The sequence below is a fragment of the Nymphaea colorata genome, chromosome 2 (genome assembly GCF_008831285.2).
Source record: "Nymphaea colorata isolate Beijing-Zhang1983 chromosome 2, ASM883128v2, whole genome shotgun sequence".
In the NCBI taxonomy this organism is placed as follows: domain Eukaryota; kingdom Viridiplantae; phylum Streptophyta; class Magnoliopsida; order Nymphaeales; family Nymphaeaceae; genus Nymphaea; species Nymphaea colorata.
In genome coordinates, this window is record NC_045139.1 from 35,764,419 (window position 1) to 35,786,761 (window position 22,343).

Here is a 22,343-nt window from a genome sequence, read left to right on the forward strand (position 1 = left end):
GTTTTGAAAAAATATAACACTAGCATAGGAGTGGGTAGCAAGACATGGGAAAATGAGAACTTTCATGATAAATATGTTTCTCGTCCATCTGGCAGATCTAGAATTCTTATAAATCGCAACTGGCTATATGCCTTCCTACATCATGCTTATGCTTCAGAGTTGGCCTTGGCGTTTCCTTCCTTTTGAAATGTAAAGAGCAACTTCATTATCTTGCAGTCATGATCTATCTCTGCCGTATGTTTGCTCTCTTGTTGTCCTTGACATTCTAGACATGGACTCAGGGCACAGGTGTTGACGATCCAACTAATTTTTATTGAACCTATTCTCTGTCGTTTGATAGACTTTGTCCTGGTGGGTCAGATTTAATGTGCCTTCGTGAATTTGGCTGTGTTGAATTTGATTCCGACCTCATTCTCCATATGTTTAGTTGTCCCAGATTCGAGTTGTTTGGGTCCTTACATATTGGAGCCAAGAGCTTGACTTACTCAGTAGTTACTACAAATATAATGAGTTAGTTGTGTAACTATAATTTCGCAACCATGTTTAATACCAGTCTTCCAGGATCTTTGTTTATCAGTTGGGAGTGAAACACAAGGCTAAAATATTGGTAAAAGGGGCAACCAATTGGCCCTGAACTCGGTTCCTGTTGGATGTAGAAAAACCGACAAAGGCTTGTGACTACGGGTTGGACTAGGAAGACCCTAGGGGTCATTTGATTATCTTTAATTTCAAATTCATAAATCTAATGTAGTTTGTGTTTGCTGATGTAGCAAAAAAGTTGGTCCTGTAATCCATGGATCAAACTCGAGGCATTAAGCCCCGAAGGGCATATCAAAATCCATTTTCCAAAATTTTTGGTTAGAGTTGATATGTTCCTTCAATTTTCTCATAAAATCAGTACAGCTTCATGACTCATGAGTACAGTTAGGATATCTCAGATGGAAAATGATAATACACAAAATTAACCCCATAAGTGAACATCGACCCATTAGCTAAATGACTGTCCAATATCAAAGACATCAGTCTCCACTGGCACATCCCTTGCAGCCACAATGCACGCACTCTATAACCTTCTCCTCCCTCAGGTGCCTGGGTACTCTGCACACGCACGTGGTCCCAAAGTTGTGGTCACGAGGCTGCATGCATCTCAAACAGCAAAGTCGCTCATAGCCAGGCTGCATAATGAAGCAAAACACATGAAACATTAGACAGAATTATTCTGGAACTCCAGTAACAAGATAGCAAGAAACATCAAGCACCAGACCAAATGACTGCAATATCAATAACAAAAATAGCTATAAATCTCATTCTCAGGGAAATTGGGTATTCACCTTGCCTTATTTGCTTTTTATTAGGAAAAACACATCAGTGTGTCAGTGTTACCATCAACAAGTAATAATATAAGAAACATCCAAGCTAATTATCATGTGTCAGAATGAGATCAATAGGATACGGTTCTAAATAGTTAGTTTTGCTGTCTTTCTTTTGACACTGGATTTCTCCTGGGCATCTGAAACCTAAAAATAAAATCCTAAACTTCCAAATTGCTGGTAAAAGTTGTTTGGCAGCAACAATGTTTCTTTCAAGCAGATAACAGTAACTGATATTAACAGAAAAAGGTCGCTGATTTGAACACTATTACAATCAACACAGAAGAGTTGTAGCAGATATGCAAGAAAATAGGGATGTTAACTTACTTTCTTCCATTTGGCAACCAAGTTGCGATCAGCATATCCTTGGTCCAGACAGAATTCATAGAGCTCGGCTGAGATTTCCTTCCTTCTGTAATAGAGATCAAATATATAACGGCTCTTCTGATGATTTATCCGGAAAATGGGCCACAAAGCCTCACATTTTCTCTTGCCATCGTGTGGATCATTTTCAGCTGTAAGACATCAACCAAGAAAATAAAAAATCCTCAGATATGACCGGTGTCACAAGTCCCACTAACAGGGTATTCACAGAAAAAAGATGAAACATTGGTAAGCTGAGAAACTGTTCTAAGAAGTGGGGAAAAAGTGTCACATAAAAATTTTAAAATACAGAAAGTAAACAAAATTAAGTATTAAAAATTATAAAAAAACACACACACAACTTCCGTAGTTTCTTATTTTCCTTTATAAAAATTCAATGCAGTTTCAGATAAGATATGGTGATAACTTGAACTGTTTTAGCAATCTATCAGTCACTCAGAACACAGATATTGATGAATTTTCCCAAACTGTCGTCATGAATTACCAATGAAGGGAAAAAGATTTCTCAGAAGCACATATAGACTAACTAAAAAAAGATAGAAGAAAACCTTCTCTCATTTGACCTTCCAATTCGCGAAGGGTTGGCTCAATGAGCTCCCAACCTTCTGGAAATCTGACACCGTTTCTCTTTATTTTTGGCATCTTCCCAACTGCAAAACTGCTTCAGCGTTCAGAAAGACTGCAAATGGAAGAATTGATTCAGAAAGAATGAAAACAATGACAAGGGTAATGTGGCAAGAGGAACAAAAACTGCTTAGCAAACAACCAACAAATACCAAACTACAAATAATAAAAGCAGACATTAGAACAAATGATATCATAAGTTTGAAATTGTAACATATTGAGAGAAAACAAAATTCTGATTTCCCAACTGTTCAGCAAGCACCTAAAGTGTGACAACCAGCATGATGTTGGAAGATAATCCATGTTTAAAGAAAAACATATAAGAAAATGAAAAATCGAGTTTTTATACATGAATAATCCAATCAGCGGTCAAATGGAAAGGCTAATAGACAATAAAGCCATTACACATGGATAACTGAAGATGCCATTCAAATATAGATAACAACCTGGTACAAGAAAAGTAATTAAGTGTACATTTATAATGTAGTAAACATCATATGTAACCAAGTTACAAGTAGTAAAATACTTCAGCATAAAAACTTTGCAGCACAAACTGCAATTTCAGTATGTGATGTGTCGGTACACTATCCTGTCAATACAGACTTGAAGTAAACAGAAATTCTAGCCATTGTTCTTACCTAAAATGTTACAGCCATATCTATGAAACATTTAGGCATGATACATACATCAACTTGGATCACAGACATGACTCACGAGCCATGGTCCAATAAGTAATCAAGAGGCAGCCATCAAATGGAACCATTATCTTCATCAAAACATGCTCAAAGATAGACACTATCCTGACAAAGAGATATTGGGCACTGGAATTGTGGTTCATTATTAAATATCAGTTTGAAGCTATGTCACGTGGGTACTCCTCTTAAGGAGGAGTACCCGCATGCAATGTTGTAAAAAGCGTATCGTAAGCCGTATCGGTCTGGCTTTAAGATACGCTGTATCGTAAAATATCGTAACGTATCGTAACCGTATCGTTTTTTTTTAATAAATCAGAAAAAATAGGAAAAAAATCAAAAAATTCATAAAAAATCAGTAAAAAACAAGAATAATATGTTCTTCATGAAAAACACATAGATTTAGAAGTCATAACGTCCATAAGTCTATGAGATACCACATCAAAAAACAAGTTTTAGATGTTATGTATTACATCAGAAGATGATAATGAAATTATGAAAATGTTCAATATCAATACATATAAAATGAAAGCACTCTCGACTCTCATTCATAATCTTCATCATATTCATTCTCATCCTCATCTCCATCTTCTTCTTCATTTTCATGTTCACGATTTAAAAAAACTTCTTTCCTCCCAACGAGAATCAACCACCCATGCACAAATCAATGGTTTAATCGATGATTTCATTTTGAAAATCGATTATTTCCCTCCACGGCGGCACAATCTCTAAGTTAAAAATGAGGAAGGGCCGGGTTTTTATAAAAGAAACTCAAAAAGGGGGTTTCCAGCCCCCATTTTTTGAAATCAGCCCGTATCGTACGATACGGGGCGTGTATCATATCGTATTTTGTAAAAGATACGTATCGTATCGTATCGTACGTATCGGCCCCGTATCGTACGTATCGTATAACATTGCCCGCACAGTACCGATACGACACCGGTACCGGTAGGGGTACGGCCTCGGGTGCGGCGCGGGTGCTCCGTTGACCGTACCGAGTACGGTCAACGCACCTAGGGTCGAATCCGTCCATTTTCAGACTCGGTCAATGTTGACCGAGTCCAATTTCGATCCCCTTTTTTTTTTGTTTTTAAACGTGATTTACAATTTAACGCGGTTTACTTTATTCATGTTAAAAATATCGTAAGTTCATAACCCTCGACGGCCGACTGTTCTTCTTCACTCGTCTTCACCGAGATCGACGACGGGAGGTGATTCTCCACTCCGGCGAACGGCGACGACGAATGGAGAGAGGCGAGAGGCGAACTGCGAACTGCGAAGTTAAAGGTTTTTAGGGTTTTTCGATGCAGCTTTTGGTTTCATCTGTTGAAAATCTCGTTTGTTTTGTGAAGATCGAGCTCCTTTCTTCATTTTTTGTTCTTCCATTTTCTGTTTGTGCCTTTGTAATAATTGTTGGCCGGTTTTGGCTTCTTCGTCGGCCCTTCACTTTCTGTTCGGTTCTTTGTAGGGTTTTAGGGTATGTAACAGACGAGATTTAGCATTTGAGTTGACTGCTTTGTTCCTGAACTTGGCTAAATGTGCTTTTCTGTTTTTTATTAAGTTTTTAATGTCAAACCTTTCCCTCTTCTTGCTTTTCCTGGTTTTGTTCCTTCTTTGCCTGGTTTCATTTGTGGTTCTTCTTTTCTCATAATGCTTAACATGGAATTATTGGCCACAACGACACCTCTTGATAGTTGTAGATAGAACCTGTTGTGCGTCTTCAATCTAATAACCAGTTGTACGCTGCAATTTTGTCCTTTGAGAATAGGTCATGTTTGAAAATTGAAATCATTGCTTTTGTGTCCTTTTGTATATTGCGATCGATGCAACTGTTTTGTTGGAGTTCTGGTTTTGGTTTTCCCGTTCCTCCTTAAAACTTTCTTCCAATAACACCATTTCCATTTTTCATCTGTTTGGTAGATCAACTGTTTTTTCAACTTTTTTGTGTTTTTCTTCCATGTGTGCTTGCATTGTTTTCTCAGTTTTTTGGTAGATCATCATGATTTATGAATATATATATATGTGTGTGTGTGTGAATATGTTATTCTGTTTGTAATTTTTTGATATATATGTGCACGTGTGTGTACGGCCGTACCCCCGCACCCAAGTTTTTTGAAAATGGTCCGTACCCGCACCGGTACCCGTACCTATGTGACATAGGTTTGAAGCATGTTCTTAGGGTGATAATACAAAGAGAAACTGCTTCCTCATTGCTCACATGTTGACAAGCTGTGATCTTTAGGTATCAGCGGGAGCCCTTTAGAGAATCAAATTGACATGGAAAATCCTTTTCACAACAAAGGAAAAGGAATAGCACAAAAAGTTAATAAAGAAGGCACATACATATGAACAAAGACTGTGGTGGTGAGACACAAACATTTCTAAATGGAAAAGTGGGCACCACCTGAAAGGTAGTAAAAACCAAAAATTTTTATGCGTATGACATTCTTCACACAAAGAATAAGCATTTACAGGCATATTGATGACAAAAAATTGTCATTCTCATCCTACAACTGTACAAATTTGAAAAGATGACTTCAAAACTAGCGTGATCAGCTCGCCTTTGTTTCATGTTCAAGATCCATCAACAAAAGAATTTTGAAGCTCAGAAAGGAAGGACAAGTGGCACATAATCACACAGTTTCAAAGGCAAAATCTGTTAGTGCCACACACGTATAACCATCTTAAGCACACCAACAGACAGCGTTTTACTGAAGATTTGATTTGCTTGAATAAATAAACATGTTATTCACTAGAAGAGACACCATGCACTTCAACGGAAGGCTCAGAACTCTTCCTCGGTATAAAATCCAAACTAGTACCAGCAGATAATTTGGGGCAATCCACGTAGGATTCAGCATAAATCAGAAGCCCCCCCACTAATAGAAAAATGAAACTTTAGCCAACAGTTCCTCAAAAATAAATTCACTAAGAACAACATTCACGTCCAGAAATATATGGATCATTGTTGTTAAAGACGATGAGGTGAAGTGAGGAGTTGAGCCCATCGTGAGATGAGGCACAAGCCTCAAGACATTTGAAATGCAAGCGTCAGTATCAAAATGTTGAAATATAACTCAATTACATATATACAAAAGCTAGAATTGTTACATACTAAATTATAAGAACATATGGTAAATATGAAAGCAACAACATATGAAAAAGAAAGTAAACTAAGATGAGGCAAGTCCTATGCTATAGTCTAACTCAAGATTAGCCACAAATACCAAGCACTCCAACAAACCCAACTGCTGTTGGCCAAGCTGGATGACAAATGAATAGTAGTATATGAACAAGCTGCTTAGATAACTTTGAAAAACGACTCTAAGCACAACATAGTCAGTTAGCTACTTCATACATGCAAAGACATGGATGCTGAAACCAAACCCAAAGAAACAAAAATAAAAAATGATGATCAATATCTGCAGGGGGGCCTTATCATATTTAATGTCAAACCTATCAGTTTCCTACATAATATGGTGCATTTGAGCATATAATGTGAAAATTTCCAGACGCCAATGACATCTAGAATAATCTTAATTTTTGACAAAAGTATTAAGAAGCAAAATCTGTGAATGAAGGCAGAACCTACAAATGAAAGGGTCCAGACGCCAATGACATCTAGAATAATCTTAATTTTTGACAAAAGTATTAAGAAGCAAAATATATGAATGAAGGCAGAACCTATAAATGAAAGGGAAATAGCTCAATATAAAGCAAACGTATCAAAGATAATTAACAGTCTAACACAGGGTAGATATGCACTTTCTGAAACTGTTGTACGAATGTCAAATAAAAGAAAAATCATTTCTAGAAACTGTTCTATATAAAAAAATTGCAATAATATAGTTTAGTTTTGGGAGGGGTCGCTGCCGGCCGACCAACAGTCCTCGATCGAGAGAGAGGTGTGAGCCGTGATAAGCGGCCACAGGAGATTTGGGGGAAAAAATCAGCCGGCCCTTGAGCAAGAGACAGGTGAGTGGAAGCCGCCCTTCAGGAAGGGGGGCACGAGAGAGAGATATAAAAAAATTGCAATAATATAGTTTAGTTTTGGGAGGGGTCGCTGCCGGCCGACCAACAGTCCTCGATCGAGAGAGAGGTGTGAGCCGTGATAAGCGGCCACAGGAGATTTGGAGGTAAAAATCAACCGGCCCTTTAGCAAGAGACAGGTGAGTGAAGCCGCCCTTCAGGAAGGGGGCGGCCGCTGCCGGCCATCATCCACAGAGAGAAGGGAAGGGCAGGCGGCCCTTCAGAGAGAGAGAGAGAGAGAGACAGAAGGGCAAGGACTGGAATCAACAAAACAATATTCATCACAAAACAGAAAACAGAACACCACTTTCGTTGCGAAAGCAATCAATCGCAGAAGAAAATCAAAAGGAAAGATAAACTCTAAGAAAAATCAAGTAGATTGTAGTTTGGTGGTTGAGAAGAGCGTACATGGCCGGAGTTAGTTCCGGTGATGGGAAGGCGACCGAGAAGAACCTCTTTGCGACCACAGAGAGCCTGAGAGTTCTCGAGAAACTTCAAGAGATGCCATCCGCACCCCTTTGCAACTTAAATACGTCTCTGCCGGTGGCGGTCATCCCCACCCCGCTCTCCCTGGACAAGAGATAAGACATCCGAGACCATTTATCCCCGCAGCCTTTTCTTGATTGGAACTTATCTTAGCAAATGACAAAATTGAATTTAACTTCTTATGGGCGTTGGGATAATCATATCAAATTTATTTATGTGGAGAAAAACAAGGTTAGCAGTATTTTTTTTAAAAGGTCCAACCTTGTTTCGGGATGATAAATTGTTTGTGTTATTATTAAGAGTTGTGAGGTAAGTAAAATTCACCGTGATGAAATTTTTACCAGCGTTCGACGGACCATTTATATTTCAAATTATTTTTTACTACAGTAAAATATTTTGCTTAGCAAGCATGTTTTAAGGTAAATTTCCAGAACTTTGCCACTAATAAGCACAAACTCATTGGGTGAACGCCTTCAAAATGTGGTGACGTTTAACAAGAAGTGAAAAAAGAAAAAAGTTAACCCAACAAGTGCAAATCTTGGAAAGTTGGTAGATGAATCGAACAACTTGTACGAGAGAAACTTGTCCGGTTAGCAATTGGTAGGCAATCACTAGTATAATTTTTAGATAAAGATAGAGATCCTGCAAAGAAAATCTTATAGAAATATAACGTGTGATTTTTTTTTTGGTCTATTTTTAGATAAAGATGGAGATTTGCAAAGAAAATCTTATAGAAATCTGTGATTCTTATGCTGTGTTTGCATTTGGTTAAGAAACATGAAACACGGAGTAACGAAAGGCTATTTTTCTCTGCTGTGACAGCTAGAGTACTTGGTTTAAGTGGATAAATTGAATTACTGACAGATGTTTCTTACCAGATGCAATGCTGCTGGGAGAGGAGCGTCCATTACTTTTTATTTCAACAAATGAAAGAATGATAACATCAAGCCTTAATAACAAGACATGAGTTCCAAAACATGACATTTTCAGGTATTAGGGGCATAGCAAAACATAATTAAAGTTTTTAAATTTTGTTTAGGATCAAAATATCATTTTTTAAAATTTTTATATAGAAACAAGTGAAATGTTCTAAATTTTACACGTAAATTATTTTTTTTTAAGGTAGGGCCAGAGCACATGTGGGCCCTACCTTGACTCCTTGATCCGTTCAATTCTCGTGAGTGGTTCAACTGCATTTTAGTTGACAGGTGTCTCGCTTTTCACCCAAGCTTTAAAACATTCCTAGACCCCGAGGGCAGGGAGAAATGAAGTGGGTTTCGATCTCTCATAAATCGCCAAGTTAGGACATTTCCAAAACTACTCACCAACAGCAAATTCAACTCAACTCCTACCAACAGCACCAGAACCCATCATAAACTTAACTTTGGTTGTGCGAAAACTTGGTTCTTTAACCAACTTGTATTTAGGTTACAAGGCGAAAACTTGGTTCTTTAACCAACTTGTATTTAGGTTACAAGGCGAAAACCAGGTTTTCATTTTTTTTAACTTCGTTTTATTGGAATGATAGACATGAGTTACACTAGCTTGTGGTAGAGTCAGTGGCAGATCTTAGTTGTTTGTGAGCTTCACAAGTTTGATCGAAGAAGGAATTAACCAAATTTGACCATCTATAAGGCCCTGTTTGGTTGGAGGGAAAGGGAGAGATTCAACAATCAATCATTTGTTTGGTTGATTAATTAGAAAGGAGGGAAATGAAAGAAAATTAAAAAGTTTGTTGGGTTGCAAAGGAAGAGAAATACAAGAGAGGAAAATGTAATGTAAATCCAATCCCTCCAAAATTGGATATCCGATTCAAATCAGATTTGTTGAGTTTGAGGTGGCTCAACTCGGCTCGAACTCGCTCATGAACGGCCCTAGATCCATCCCACTTTACGGCACAAGAATATAGAACCCAAGAAACAAACCCGAGACATGCTAGATATGCACCCCAGGTCCACCCATTTGAGCTATGCCTCTCTAGACTTGTAACTTCACAAAGCCCATAATAAGGGACATGTAACGTCTCACGAAACGTTGCTAAAGTGGGACTTTCTGCTGTAAATATTTGAAGCTCCCATAGACTATTCCCTGACAAATACTTCTTGGCCTTCTATTGACTAAGTTTAAAACACATGGCAACATCTAATGTCACAACTTCATGCCAAATATTGTACAAAATATAAATGATACAGTTGGAAGCAAGTAAAAGCTTATAAAAGGACTACACACAGTCTTTGAATCTTAACGTTTTAAATGTTCAAATTTGACCTTTAAGATGCGCTGCACACTGCTTTCTAAGTGCCATTCTTTACATCATTTGCAAAGTATGCTTGTTTAAGATCACTAAAATTTGGCATTCCGACGACTATCGGTTCTTAAAATGATACAATACCCTATATACATGTCCGGTTCCAAGGACTCGAGATTTGATTCTTGTCTAAAAAAGATCTTCAAGTGTTGACTCTTACCAAATGCACCATATAGATCTCCCCAAAAAACATGAAAACCCATTTAGCATGGACACAGAGGTGTTTTCAAAGATTTGGAAAAGTAGAGAGCCCTCTTGTAAGGACAAAAAAATTATATATATAGTGAAAAAGTTACAAGTCTAAAAAAAACATTTAATTTTTTTTCCGGCGCCATATATTTTGCGTGCACCACACCACCTTGGTGCACACAACTCACTCTCATTTAGCCCACTTTCGCCGGCGATAGTGTCTCTCAACTCAAGTTGTGGTAAAAAAAAAACAAGAAGGAATGAGGCAGATTTGCATCAATCCTTTGTTTTCTCCATGATAATGCTTGGGATAATTCTTTTTTTAATGTTTTTTTTTGAGAAAAATACTTTATGCATAAAACCTTCAAGACTATACCCTTATGCCTTTAAGATTTTAACTTGTTTTAAGGCTTGGGTATGTCTAAGATACATCCTTTTTAACTTGGGTGCCGGAGTGTGACAGCAAGCACAAGATTTAAATGGACCCTAAGTGTGAACTGGCTTACGCTACGCTCCTTGGGGCAGGGGATAATCATTTTATTAGAAAGAGTCATACCACCAACAAAGAAATCTGTACAGCGACTGCGTGAAGATCATCAGAAAGTAAATTGATTTAGATATCTCGATTTAGTGTTTCCTTTTCCCCCTTTCAACGACATCAGAACCCTTGCAGAACCCACTTCAGCCAAACTTTCCGACTCGAATTATTTGTATTGATCTAAAGAATGGTCTTCTGCCCCAGTCAGACCATGGTGTAGAGCATCATCCCCATCTTTTAAAATTCATCTGCAGAATCAAACACTCCATAGACCACTTTATTCATCCCATTTGGTAACTGATATGCAATGCAAATATATAATGCGCTGTGATCCGTAACGCTCATGCATTGGTTTCAGATTGGGAGGCGCCATCATCTTTAGCAATAAGTTCCTGCAGAAATGCAAAATTTCCTTACTGACTTCAAAACCGTTCACATTTTGATCGTCTTGCAAAACTGTGTTCCTTAGAGAACGAAGCTTCCAATTGACCAAATGAAACATTTGCAAGTTCCTGCAGAAATACCCTGGCTTCACCAATCTTCACGTCTTGATCATCATGCAGAACTGTGTTCAGAGATAACACCTTCCACTCGATCAAATGAAACATTTGATCCTCATTTTCTGTTTCAAAAGGGGAGATGTATATCTTGGATATTGAACTCTCAATGTTCTCTATCCTTAGCTGGTTAGCCTTTTAAGTGGAATGATTTTCAGAGCTTCTATGATCATACCAAAGAAAAAAGAAGAGTTCCATTCACCGTTGTGGAGGACTTTTCCATCATCAACAGTGTCATCATAAATAATTGCCAACCATCTGTCTTTTGGCATGGAAAATGATTCATTTTCCGTTCATGTAATATATATGTATAGATAGATAAAGAGAGAGAGAGGGAGAGAGAGAGAGAGAGAGAGAGAGAATAGTTTCTACACAGGCATGCCTACTGTTTTCCAAGGACCAGATTGTTCAGTGGGCCCTTTTCTTGAGAGGAGCTCGGACCACCATGCTTCATTATCAGGACAAATCATCCCATCTGACTCATATGAAGTAATAATTCTTAGACCAAACCAGAGTCCGACCTGCTTATGTTCTCCAATTTAGCATCAAAGAATCAACTTAGAAATTTCCTTCTTTTACATAATCTTTCATCAAACAGGGGATCAAGCTTATAGCAAATGAGAAATGAATTCTCTACGCTTTTCCTTGCCTCAATGGCTTGGGCGTAACTGGTCAGATCAACTACTGCTAGGTGGCCAGTCACTGGTTCGATCCCCATGCACATAAGCCGACACAGCCTTCGACCCTGGGGCAGGGGAGGAAAGCATGGCAATTTTGCTGCAGAGACCATCTTTCTTGTCAGAGTGTTCTACAGAGAAGCAAACCACTTCCGAAAATTATGATTGCCACTTTGTTGCATGTACTAATCTTCTGAGGAATCCAATGACAGCAAATGCAATATAGCCTATACGTGAACTAATAATGGAAGAAGGATTAAACCAGATGGCAGCTCTTAGCCAGAATCAGCACTCAATCATTCAGACCATAATTTAGTGCAGGAAGCAAAACCTGCAGAACCAGAACAGGGTAACATTAATGGCCCCTGGCCCTCTATGTCTGCCTGCATTCAATAGCCAATTCAATTGGATAGATGGTAAATCCCCAATTGGTAAAACTTTCAAGAACAGGTACTAACCGACTTTTCAGAACTTCTTAGCTATTTTTTCCTGTAGGAGATATCAAATTCTTACAGCTTTTATCTTTTCACTCTTTCAGCAAGAAGTTTCTTCCTTCCACATTTTCCTTGCCGCCCAGAAACAGTGAACAGTTGTCCCCTGTCGCTCGATCAATCATCTTCTCCGTCCATCTTAAATACTGACTGTGGTGGCAGTGGCAGTCCTGTTTTTGATATGGATCTGCAAATGCCAATTTGTCATTCATCCAAAGTTCATTCCAGCTACCATCGCGGAGATCCAGTAGCCTGGTTCCCCAATTGATGCTGGTAGGTCCCATTCAGTACCAATTGGTACATAAACAAGCCCGTGAGAGTGGAATCATTAAGAGCATTAGTTTCTGCAAATTGACCTTTCAAGCAGCAAGTTGGTAGCAACCTAAGTAGTGTCCTTCATTATTATTATTATTATTTTTTACTGAGACAAAGGAGAATCTTAATGGGGATCCAGTGAAAAACAAGACTAAATCCCCCTTCTACATCTCAAAGTTCCTATAGGTTTGTTTTAACTCCATACCTAATACACATGATCCAAACGGTTGTTTTGCTAATGGTCGATGTTTGAAGCATCAGAAGTGATATCTTGAAGGAGGATTTTGTAACATTTCAAGGAAAAAAGCTTTAAAAAAATGGCAAATTTAGTTATTTTAAAGAAAACATATTTTCACATTGAAAAAGCGTGGCTTGAAGGTCGGTAGTAATTGATCAACCATGTAGATCACATTTATGCAGTTGAATTTGGTTAAGAGAACGTAAACATTAACATTTGGAGGGGCATTGTGCATAGTCTTGTATAGGCTCTCACCAAACTCGAAGTGGAAAGATTGTGCTGCCGCTGATACTACATCAGCAGGTCTTTCGTTGGTTAGTAGACCCTCGAGTTCTCTCCGGACAACTGAAGAGCATGCTCAACCTTTTGATCTTAAGGCCCTTGTGATGTCCTTTCAGCCTGGTCATTAATGGCGCTAACAAGTTGCTCTTGCCAGACAAGTAGGGCCCTGTATTGGTTTCGATGAAAGAAATATCTGTTCTCTAATGTGAATAACAGTAATGGTAGTCTCTCTTCCGAAGCCTCATATCATGTGCTTTCGACGCCGTTCACATGGCACGAAAATAACCTTTCATGCCCCGTTGGACGTCATCAAGTAGTCATGTCCATGTGATCCATGAGATGTAACTTGAGAGAGAGAGAGAGAGAGAGAGAGAGAGAGAGCACAGTTGTATGCTTTAGTTCATTATAATTTAGTAGCACACAAGACTGCAACCACCAACAAAGCGTGGTTTGGAGTTGGCTTAATAGAAATTGACACAAGTTAAGAACATCTCACAGGAACTGTAAAGCTTCTTCTGTACATTGGTATCCTGGGAGCTTAGAAGGACTGCTTATGAGCTTATTGCGCGAAGATTCGACAAGAGAGTGCGCAAACTTATCCAGAAGCTGGCCGTTTGTCTCTGCTAAGACGCGCTTCCCTCCGAATGGCAAAGACTCCACTGCCTTCTCCTTCAGCATCCTTTCCCCTGCAGCCATTAGTGCAGCAGCTCCTTTGGTAGATGAATCTTCCATTACTGCCTCCATATCTTTAGTCAGGAACCCATTAGCCTGCATGACAGCGAGCGATCGCTGCTTTAATTTTCTGCTATTACGAACAAATATTGGAGTAATAGACAACATAATCACACCAAATCAAGGAACACCACTCACCTCACCATTAAGATCTAATGGAATACTAAACAACGTGATACATGACAATTTAAAATTAGATTAATTCTCCCATCAGTACCACGACCAAATGGTGTAAGAAACAGTAGTTAAATCAAAATTACAGTTAAACACCACTAGTAGCAGGACATTATACACAGTTTGATAGTCAAAGAAAACCTGAAGCTTTGTACGTCTGAATGGTGTGCCTTTAGAGCATGTTCATGTACATGCGCGATTTTGTGTTCTAGTAAAGCATTTCAACTATTATTAGTGTCAAAAGGTTAAAAAATACTATAGCTAATAGGCACTTGAAGACGAGTCTGTATAAATTAAAGTTCTGCGCTAGAATAGAAATGACGGAACGTATGGTGAACGACTGGAACTTTGTCTAAGAAGACTGCAATTTAAAATTTGGCACTCTTGCTTCTAGTTATATACTCCATTAGGTGGGACATCGCCAATCAAAAAATTATTATCAGTTCGCCTATCTCGCCCATATAAATCATCGGAATAAGAGCAGAATGCTCATATACCACCGCAGGAAGAGACTGCGTACCTTGGTTTCTTAATTGCCTATTTTAAGCTGAACGCAGGTTTAGAAAAGCCCCACGTAAGCACCATATATTACGACATCCCAAAAGCACGAAAATTTGTATATTATTTGTTCTCAATCATGAAGTTCTAGCGGATTTCACAGCCCATGGTTTGGCGTGAAGCTTTTGGACCACCACCGGCTTTGAAGGTGGAGTTATTGTTAACTGGGACGTGGTGAGCATGAAGCAGACTGAGGCAACCCAAAGAACTAAGCATTGAAATTTGAAAGAGTAATGTGGAGCACGTATGTGATAAAAGACCAAATGAAAGACTCTCTCTCTTTTTATACATATAGATATGTAGGAGCATGTTGGCCGATCCGACAGATGTGGCCCTTTCCTTAGGAAAATAAACTCTAATTACGGACTTTTAAGGCTCATAACTATACAGGTGTTGATTTTTTAATTTTTCGAACACTTGATATTGTATAAATGAAGGATTTGATGGTGAGCATCTCACTAAAATGAAGATCTAGATTACGCAGATATCGTCAAATTGCAGAACAGAATGTGAAAAAAATAGCAAAATTGCACGGTACCAATACCATTGCCTAGGGGAACCTTCAACCACCGGACCACTTAATGAACCAAAACCTAAGAAGTAGTGCCTGAGTTATCTTCGAGCTTCAAGACAAGCTCGCATGCCGTATGCCAAAGTCGAAACTTGATTCAGAGACTTCACAACGCACACTTGTCACCTACTTTCCACCGGCGTGTGGTAGAAGATCCTTCACAGAAACTGTAACCATGAAACCTTTTTTCCACCTTTTAGAGTGGGCGTTTGGCATCTTCAGACACAAACATTCCATTACTATTGATGCCAATCTACCATTGATCCATCTAAATCACTGCACGTCTAAATCATACAAATAAAATATGTCCTAGCTTCTCCATGAATTGTGCGCCTCCAGAGCTATTAAACTACCACATTGATGACACTAAAACCGTGTTAAAAAATCTGATTTTCCCATCAAAATACAATATATATATATATATTTTTTTAAAACAGATTTCACCCGACAATCAGGTTCCGAAAATAATTTTAGCGTCTTCAAAGATAGCACAAAAATACCCGCTTCCACCATGCGTTTCCTACTAAATGGACTATATTAAACACATGAATATGATCACATCGGACCACGCGTAGCTTGGTACATGAGTTTCAAATAGAGATTTGAGTACTCTAAGGCTATAGCTGATTTTCCATAGGAAAAGCTTATTCTTCTATTGGACCTTCCTCTCCTTTTCCAAAGCATTCTGAGACTGACAGCCTGCTTTTGATAAAGGCGTCCACAACGCATTAACAACGAAAGCCACCCAAAATTGATACCGCAAGGACAAACCACCAACGCCTTTTTTTTTAAGCGTTGCAAACGTAAAGCAGTCTTGCTGATAAGCCTGCTTTCCCATTAACTATTTGAGGGCTGCAACTTTGCCGTTCCTCCTTTTCAGATTATTCAATAAATTCAAGTGGCCAAAGTCAAGAGCGCAATCCTCAAAGTGCAGCTCTTAGGATTCTAGCTAAAAATATACCCACACCTCAGCTTGCAGGAAAAAGAATGGAAAATGAATCGATAAGTTGATGCAGTCACAATTGGGTAGGGTTCAGCCCCTTCCCAAGGGATCGGATATAGGTTCTCCATTTGATTCAGGTGTCCCATAAGCCAGTTGCTGCTAATGGAGGTCTGAGAAACATCCCATTGCCTAATGACTCCCGCCGGTTGGGGCTTCTAGATCTGAATCCATAAAAACGAAGACCCAAGTTCTGATTTGGTTGCTTGGTGGATCTTACTCGAGTCCACCTAAATTATATCCCACTTTTCTGGATCCGTTAGGGTTACCAAGTTCCTAAGCGAACGTAAACGATCAATGAGATGCATGATTTTGCTAGTGCGAAATGTCCATGTATTTTTTGGTGAGCAGGAAGGTTATTCTACCGCTTGAACGAGAGCCAAAGTCTCCTCTCTTTCCCTTAATAATAGGGTTTAGAGCTAAATCAGCACTAACAATAAGACATTCAACTGTTTCAACTTGCACGTAGAGTAGAAACCCACCTTCTTTTTAAGTAGAGAAACATAGCCCTCTACTAGTCAAACCAGATACACAGCTGCCCGCTTGAGCTATGCTCCTCGATGTTAAATACCGACCCATTTATAAACTGTTACTTGTTTCCATTTTCAACTTGCTATACTTTTAAAAGCCCAAGCAGCTAGAAAAGGCACGATAATTTTCAAAATATATACTTTTTTAAGAATACCATTTTTCTTTTGTTATAGAGAAAATTTGCAGAGATAAACAGTTTTCTATTTATCCGGATAAACTTTTTTATATTTTCTTCCAAAGACTGAAAATTTTCAGTCCTACTCTTTTCAAAGACAAAGAAAGTCAGATTTTTACGTTGTTCGTCTACGTGCCGCCCTCTAAGTGATAGGGCTTGACTGTTAAAGATATTCCAGTTAACAGATTATTGAAAACAAAATAAGAACAGAAGTGGGAAGGAGAAAGAAGAAGAAGAAGTAGAATGGTTACCTGGATCCGGAGGTAATTGGATCGGTTCCAAGAGAAGGCGTTACCGATCACCTGGTCCACCGTGTCGGACACGCCATCCATCACGATCTCCACCACCGGCTTGGACCAAACTCCTCCTCGCCACCACCGGCGGCTCGCTCCGCCGGCGGCCGGAGATCGCCGGACAGGGCCACAACCGACGGAGAGCAGCAGCAGGTCGCCGACGCCGTCGACGCTCGGAAAGTCGCGCTTGTTGTGCAGCACGTGCGTGACGGCTGCGGCCGAGGGATTGTTCATAACGAGCCCGCCGTCGACGGCCGCGCATGCCGTCCGGCCATCGACGGACTCGAGCCGCACCGGGCCCAGCGATCCCGGCGTCGCGGCGGTCGCCCGACACACCCGCCACATCTCGAAGTCGAAGCTCGCCGACTCGGCAGCGTCGGCTCGGGAGAACACGAACGGCGCGCCGCTTCGGAGGTCGTAGCAGGGCACCAGGACCGGCTTCACCGTGTCTCTGAGCGTCAGCGCCCTCCCATCCCTCGTGAACACCTCCCTCAGAAACCGATCAAACCGGCGGCCGGATCTCCCCCTCCGGAAGAACCCTTCCGGCCGGAAAACCTCCCCCAGCCCCTCCGCCAGCGTCCTCACCGCCTCCTCGGCCGCGAACATCGGCCTCCCTCCGCCGCCGTCCGCGACGATCATCGCCGCCAGCACCCCGCCGATCCCCGTCCCGGCGACGACGTCGAAGTAATCTGCGATCCGCGCGCCATCGTCCCCGCTGTCGGCGCGGAGCCGCTGCTCGAGGTGGACGAGCGCCCGGCCAGCGGCAATGGCCCGAAGGCCTCCGCCGTCAATGCAGAGGATCCGCACGCGGTCGGAGTCCAGGCGTCCGGCGAGCCATTTCTTCTCCAGCTCGGAGAAGATGGAGTAGGTGATTACTCTGCTGAGCTCTTCTTTCCCTTCCATTCTCCCAAGCAATTTCTCTTGTCAAGAAAATGGCGGAAACAAGAACCACAGAAGAAAGAAAATTCACGAGAAATGAAGAGGGAGTGATGGGTTTCCTTTTGGGTTTCAGTGGATGCCGTTAGGGAAGTCACTCAAACAGCAAATGTCTCGCCTCTTGATGTTCAGACATTGCTCCGCCATGGATGCCAACATCCTCTCTCTCTCTCTCTCTCTCTCTCTCTCTCTTCTCCTGGTTGGGTGTTGGTGAAAAAAGAAGAGCAGGGAAGAAAGAACAAAGAAGAGCTTGTCTTAGTTTAGCAATTAACACAGCCGAGCTCCGGGTTTTATGCATGACAGGGTCAGGTGGGACGATCACTCTCTCTCTCTTTCACCTTTTATTTTTCCTTTTGTTTTTTTCTTTTTTTCAGGTGACAGTGTTAGAATAGTTTTTTCAGGAAAATTTCACTTAAGAACCCACATTTAGGAATAATTTCAGAAACTGATCTCACTTTTTTTGTGTTTTGGTCCAATAGCTCGTTTCTCGTTAATTCCTGATTCCGTGTTCTCAAAATATTTTGTAAAATTAATTGAAGCTTACTTTACTTTTTCAACGTGTAAGTTGAAAATCCTTAGGAGCGCGTGCTTCTTGCTGGTTGATAAAAAAAATGAACGTCTTGTTAAATTTGAACGTTAAAAAATGAATGCAATTTATTTCTTTATTTGTTTTCAATTTTTTTACCGTTGAAAAAAATACCTCTGCCTTTATAGAAAGCCTCCTTTTCTAGATTTTTAATTCGCAGTTCTCAGCAAAAATGCTGCCTCATCTGGAAAATCCAGAAAAATAGAAGACCTAATATGAAATATTTCTATACCCCTCTTAATATTTGGCATTGCAGCGTTTATGCCGGTGCTTATTACGGGAGGAGCGAAAATGCCTTTCCATTTTCACCCCACCGACAGTTGGGCCCGTTTTAAATTTAAGACGATAATGTGCCGGAAATTACGATACTATCACCCCCGGCCACCGCCGTCACCAGATCATGAACCGGTGACGAAGTTTAGCAACTTGAAAAATCTCAGGTCTCACAAGTTTAGGAACTTAAAAGATCCCATGTCCTTTCCGTATTCGTCTTGGGAACCTCAAAAATTCCACGTCCCCATGAGTTTAGGAACTTGAAAATTTTCCGTGTTAGAACTGTTGATGGTGATGTTGATGATAATGAATTGTTGTGAAAAGTACTTCCTTGGAAAGTTTCTAAGGTGCGTTTGGTTCCAAAAATCCCTTGGATCTGAGAGCATGTTTTCCGTCGGTTTCTAAATTCATGATCTAGTTTAGTGGCTAACCCTACTGGACCCAGGTCCATGTCCCATTGTTTTCATTCGATTTGCGGGTCTAGTCGCTGCACTTTTCGCCACCGACGGGAGATTCTGCTGGTCTTTCCTCGAGCAGTCTTCCACAGCCAAAAATTTCTAGCTCCACCACCGATTTAATTAATGAATACTTTACGATGACCAGTGTACAAGAGATTTTCGAGGTTAGTGTCGACATGAATCATACAAGATGTGGGCCTCTCAAATAGGCCTGGGCTGGCTCTGCCTAATAAGAGTCGGGCTTGGGTCGGCTAGATACCGGAAACCCAAGCTTGGACTCTATTAAAATAAAAAAAATAAATAAAAAAAATTAAACATAAAATTTATTTTTAATATTAATATATATTATAATAAGATTAAAGAACTTATCGAGTCTCACCAAACCGACTCGAGCTGATCCAATACATTATGGGGCTAAAAGCAGCACTGAATCTTAAGAGGATAGAAAGAAGGGGAGAGACTTCCACCTTGGTTAAGTGGTGGGATTTCTTTTGACTCACCCAAAAAAAAAAAAAAAAGTTTAGTCCTAATTAAATCAGGCATAACAAAAATATGACAAAACTATGTTTGGTGATACCGATTGATGGGACAATTTAACCTGTCAAAGGGATATCATATCTTGATCTTGGAAAGGTTCATATCAAGATGTTACTGACCTCGGACTTTTTTTTATAGAAATATGAGGCATTCAAACGCCCACATTATAGGTAGGCTGTTAAAAGCAATGAATTGAAACCAACCCATCTTTCTCTTGTAAAGTGAGATGTCAAGTGAAAAACTAATGACTTGAAAAATAGTTATTAGTTTAAGCTATTACATGAGAAAACCATACCATACTTGTGTTGAGAAACTTTGTAACAATCCGATCTACTCTCACACTAAAGTCAGACTTTTGATTTGACATATCACAATTTGCAACATTATTTTTACACTAAAAAAAGGGTAGAAACCAAGACAACTAATTATTTATCCAACTGTTCTTACAAACATTCGGAAATGCCCAAAAATCTTCAACACCAGAATAAACTTTCTTATAATTAGGTATTAGAGACCTAATCAAATGTTTACACTATGAGATTTAGATGCATTCTAAGTGCAGTCTTATTTGGAACTTTGCTACATCTAAGCATAGTTGGCAAACTCGGGAAGTTGACTTGACAACTTGACGACACTGACATGTGTCGCGATCAAAATAATCCCAAAAGTAAAAAAAAAAAAAAATATTATTTTAGTACCAAATGCTTTGGTGAAAAACTGGTATTTATTTTTCTTGGGTTTAATTTGGCCCACTTATCTTGGTTGGGTCCCCTCAAAAACTTATTATTTTTCATCATCAGAAAGCGATGGTTGTTACTCAAAGGAAAGTAACATAATTTCTGGTTTATCAGAAACAAACCAATGTACATTGAAACAGATTTTAATTGTGTGACTTTACAGTGTTCTCTTTTTTAAAATTGATTAGTTTGGAGAAAAGCTCAGATTCTGCACGTCATAAAGCTTTTTTGCATGATCTGAAAATGAAAAAAATATTAATCGAATACATGGTATTCCTAAAAATATTAACCTAGTAAATGTTATTCCTTAAGATTATAATAGGCAACTTGTGGATTCAAATTAAACGAAGAAAAAGCGGTACATTAAAAAATAGGTTATGCAAATTATATATATGTGGTTATTTTCCTATATATAGTAAAGCATCATGTCTTAGAAGGTGACAAGTCCAAATTGAACAAGCACAAGTAACATATGAACTACCACATTAATTCATAAGAACATTTAGAGCTTATGTGTTACTCATATATATATATATATATATATATATATATATATATATATATATATATATATATATATATATATATATATAGAGAGAGAGAGAGAGAGAGAAATCTGCGGTATCTCAATTGCAAGATGGATTTTTTTTTTAAATTTTCATCATTAAAAACACCAAAATTATGTCTAAATGACTTGAAAAACTATGGTCAAATAAAAACTATGGCTAATGCACCTTTTGTGATGGTTTTTTTCATATAAACATCCTAATATATTTATAAAAACTATTTTGATATAACATACGCTTAGAATCAAGTTGTATCTATGAAAAATGTTGACTTTTCTATTATCAAAATGCTGACGCTGTGGAAGCCATTCAATTTTGCTTATTATAAAAACACTATTAAAACCTAACAAATGATCAACTTACTATATATTTTGCATCAACCTATCTTTAAGATCATATTGATAAGGTTATATTTCAAAAAAACCCATCAAAAGATATATTTAAGAGGTTTGGTTTTTGTCCGTGACCTATTGGTCGGGTTTCTACCAATACATAACACACACACACACACACACATATATATATATATATATATATAGTGAAGCTCCACTCTTAGCTTAGCTGAACTCAAACACAAGACGGTTCAGTTGAGCCGAGCTTGAGCCACAAAACTGGAGCTGGATCTGGGTTTTGCAAGTCCAAAACCCAGTTTAGAACTCAGCTTCCGTAAACGTACGTGAATTGTACATACACTAGAAAATGTACGTAAATTGTACTACAAAGAGAGAGTCCCAAGACTCGGAAACAAAAAAACTCTGTCTCAAACAGCATTATCAAAACCTGCCAATCAGAACCGATTCGGCCGCAAAAATTATGTTTTAAATATGTTTGCCTCATTCACATTCGGATCGACCGAGTCACCGAATCGGCAGCGACCACCGGTCTCAATCATAAACCGCATGGGCGGAGCCGGGAAATTTTCTTTTAGAATAGAGCTATAAATTCTTTTATAAGGGTTTAGTATAATTTTCAAAGTTTTTTTTAGTTGGTGGAAGGAGGTATGAACGAATTGCTACCGATTCGGTTCATAGAACTG

At 39.2% G+C, this 22,343-nt stretch overlaps 2 protein-coding genes across 3 annotated transcripts; both read right to left on the reverse strand.

Moving 5' to 3' along the window:
• Nucleotides 1-841: 841 nt before the first annotated feature.
• LOC116246988 (protein BUD31 homolog 2) lies at nucleotides 842-7,667 on the reverse strand. Its single transcript, XM_031618927.2, has 4 exons — nucleotides 7,508-7,667; nucleotides 2,303-2,433; nucleotides 1,698-1,885; nucleotides 842-1,175 (listed from the first exon to the last, which is right to left on the reverse strand). Exons 2-4 carry the CDS (start codon nucleotides 2,394-2,396, stop codon nucleotides 1,020-1,022), a joined length of 438 nt encoding a protein of 145 aa, XP_031474787.1. The 5' UTR covers nucleotides 2,397-2,433; nucleotides 7,508-7,667; the 3' UTR covers nucleotides 842-1,019.
• Nucleotides 7,668-13,552: 5,885 nt separating this feature from the next.
• On the reverse strand, nucleotides 13,553-18,428 carry LOC116248724 (probable inactive patatin-like protein 9). Of its 2 annotated transcripts, none has more exons than XM_031621673.2 (2): nucleotides 17,173-18,428; nucleotides 13,553-13,969 (listed from the first exon to the last, which is right to left on the reverse strand). In XM_031621673.2, exons 1-2 carry the CDS (start codon nucleotides 18,115-18,117, stop codon nucleotides 13,673-13,675), a joined length of 1,242 nt encoding a protein of 413 aa, XP_031477533.1. In that variant the 5' UTR covers nucleotides 18,118-18,428; the 3' UTR covers nucleotides 13,553-13,672. The 2 variants fall into 2 exon arrangements, with proteins under 2 accessions (XP_031477533.1, XP_031477534.1); XM_031621674.2 differs by having other exon boundaries at nucleotides 13,553-13,948; nucleotides 17,173-18,427.
• Between the last annotated feature and the right edge of the window lie 3,915 nt (nucleotides 18,429-22,343).

Excerpts from the sequence above, each read along its gene's own strand:
- LOC116248724 (XM_031621673.2), bottom strand. The coding sequence starts at position 18,117 with ATGGAAGGGAAAGAAGAGCTCAGCAGAGTAATCACCTACTCCATCTTC. Across the intron at positions 13,970-17,172 it reads CCAATTACCTCCGGATCCAG|CGATCGCTCGCTGTCATGCA; the intron begins GTAACCATTCTA and ends AAATTAAAGCAG.
- LOC116246988 (XM_031618927.2), bottom strand. The coding sequence starts at position 2,396 with ATGCCAAAAATAAAGAGAAACGGTGTCAGATTTCCAGAAGGTTGGGAG. Across the intron at positions 1,886-2,302 it reads GGAAGGTCAAATGAGAGAAG|CTGAAAATGATCCACACGAT; the intron begins GTTTTCTTCTAT and ends GATGTCTTACAG. Across the intron at positions 1,176-1,697 it reads TGGTTGCCAAATGGAAGAAA|CCTGGCTATGAGCGACTTTG; the intron begins GTAAGTTAACAT and ends TTCATTATGCAG.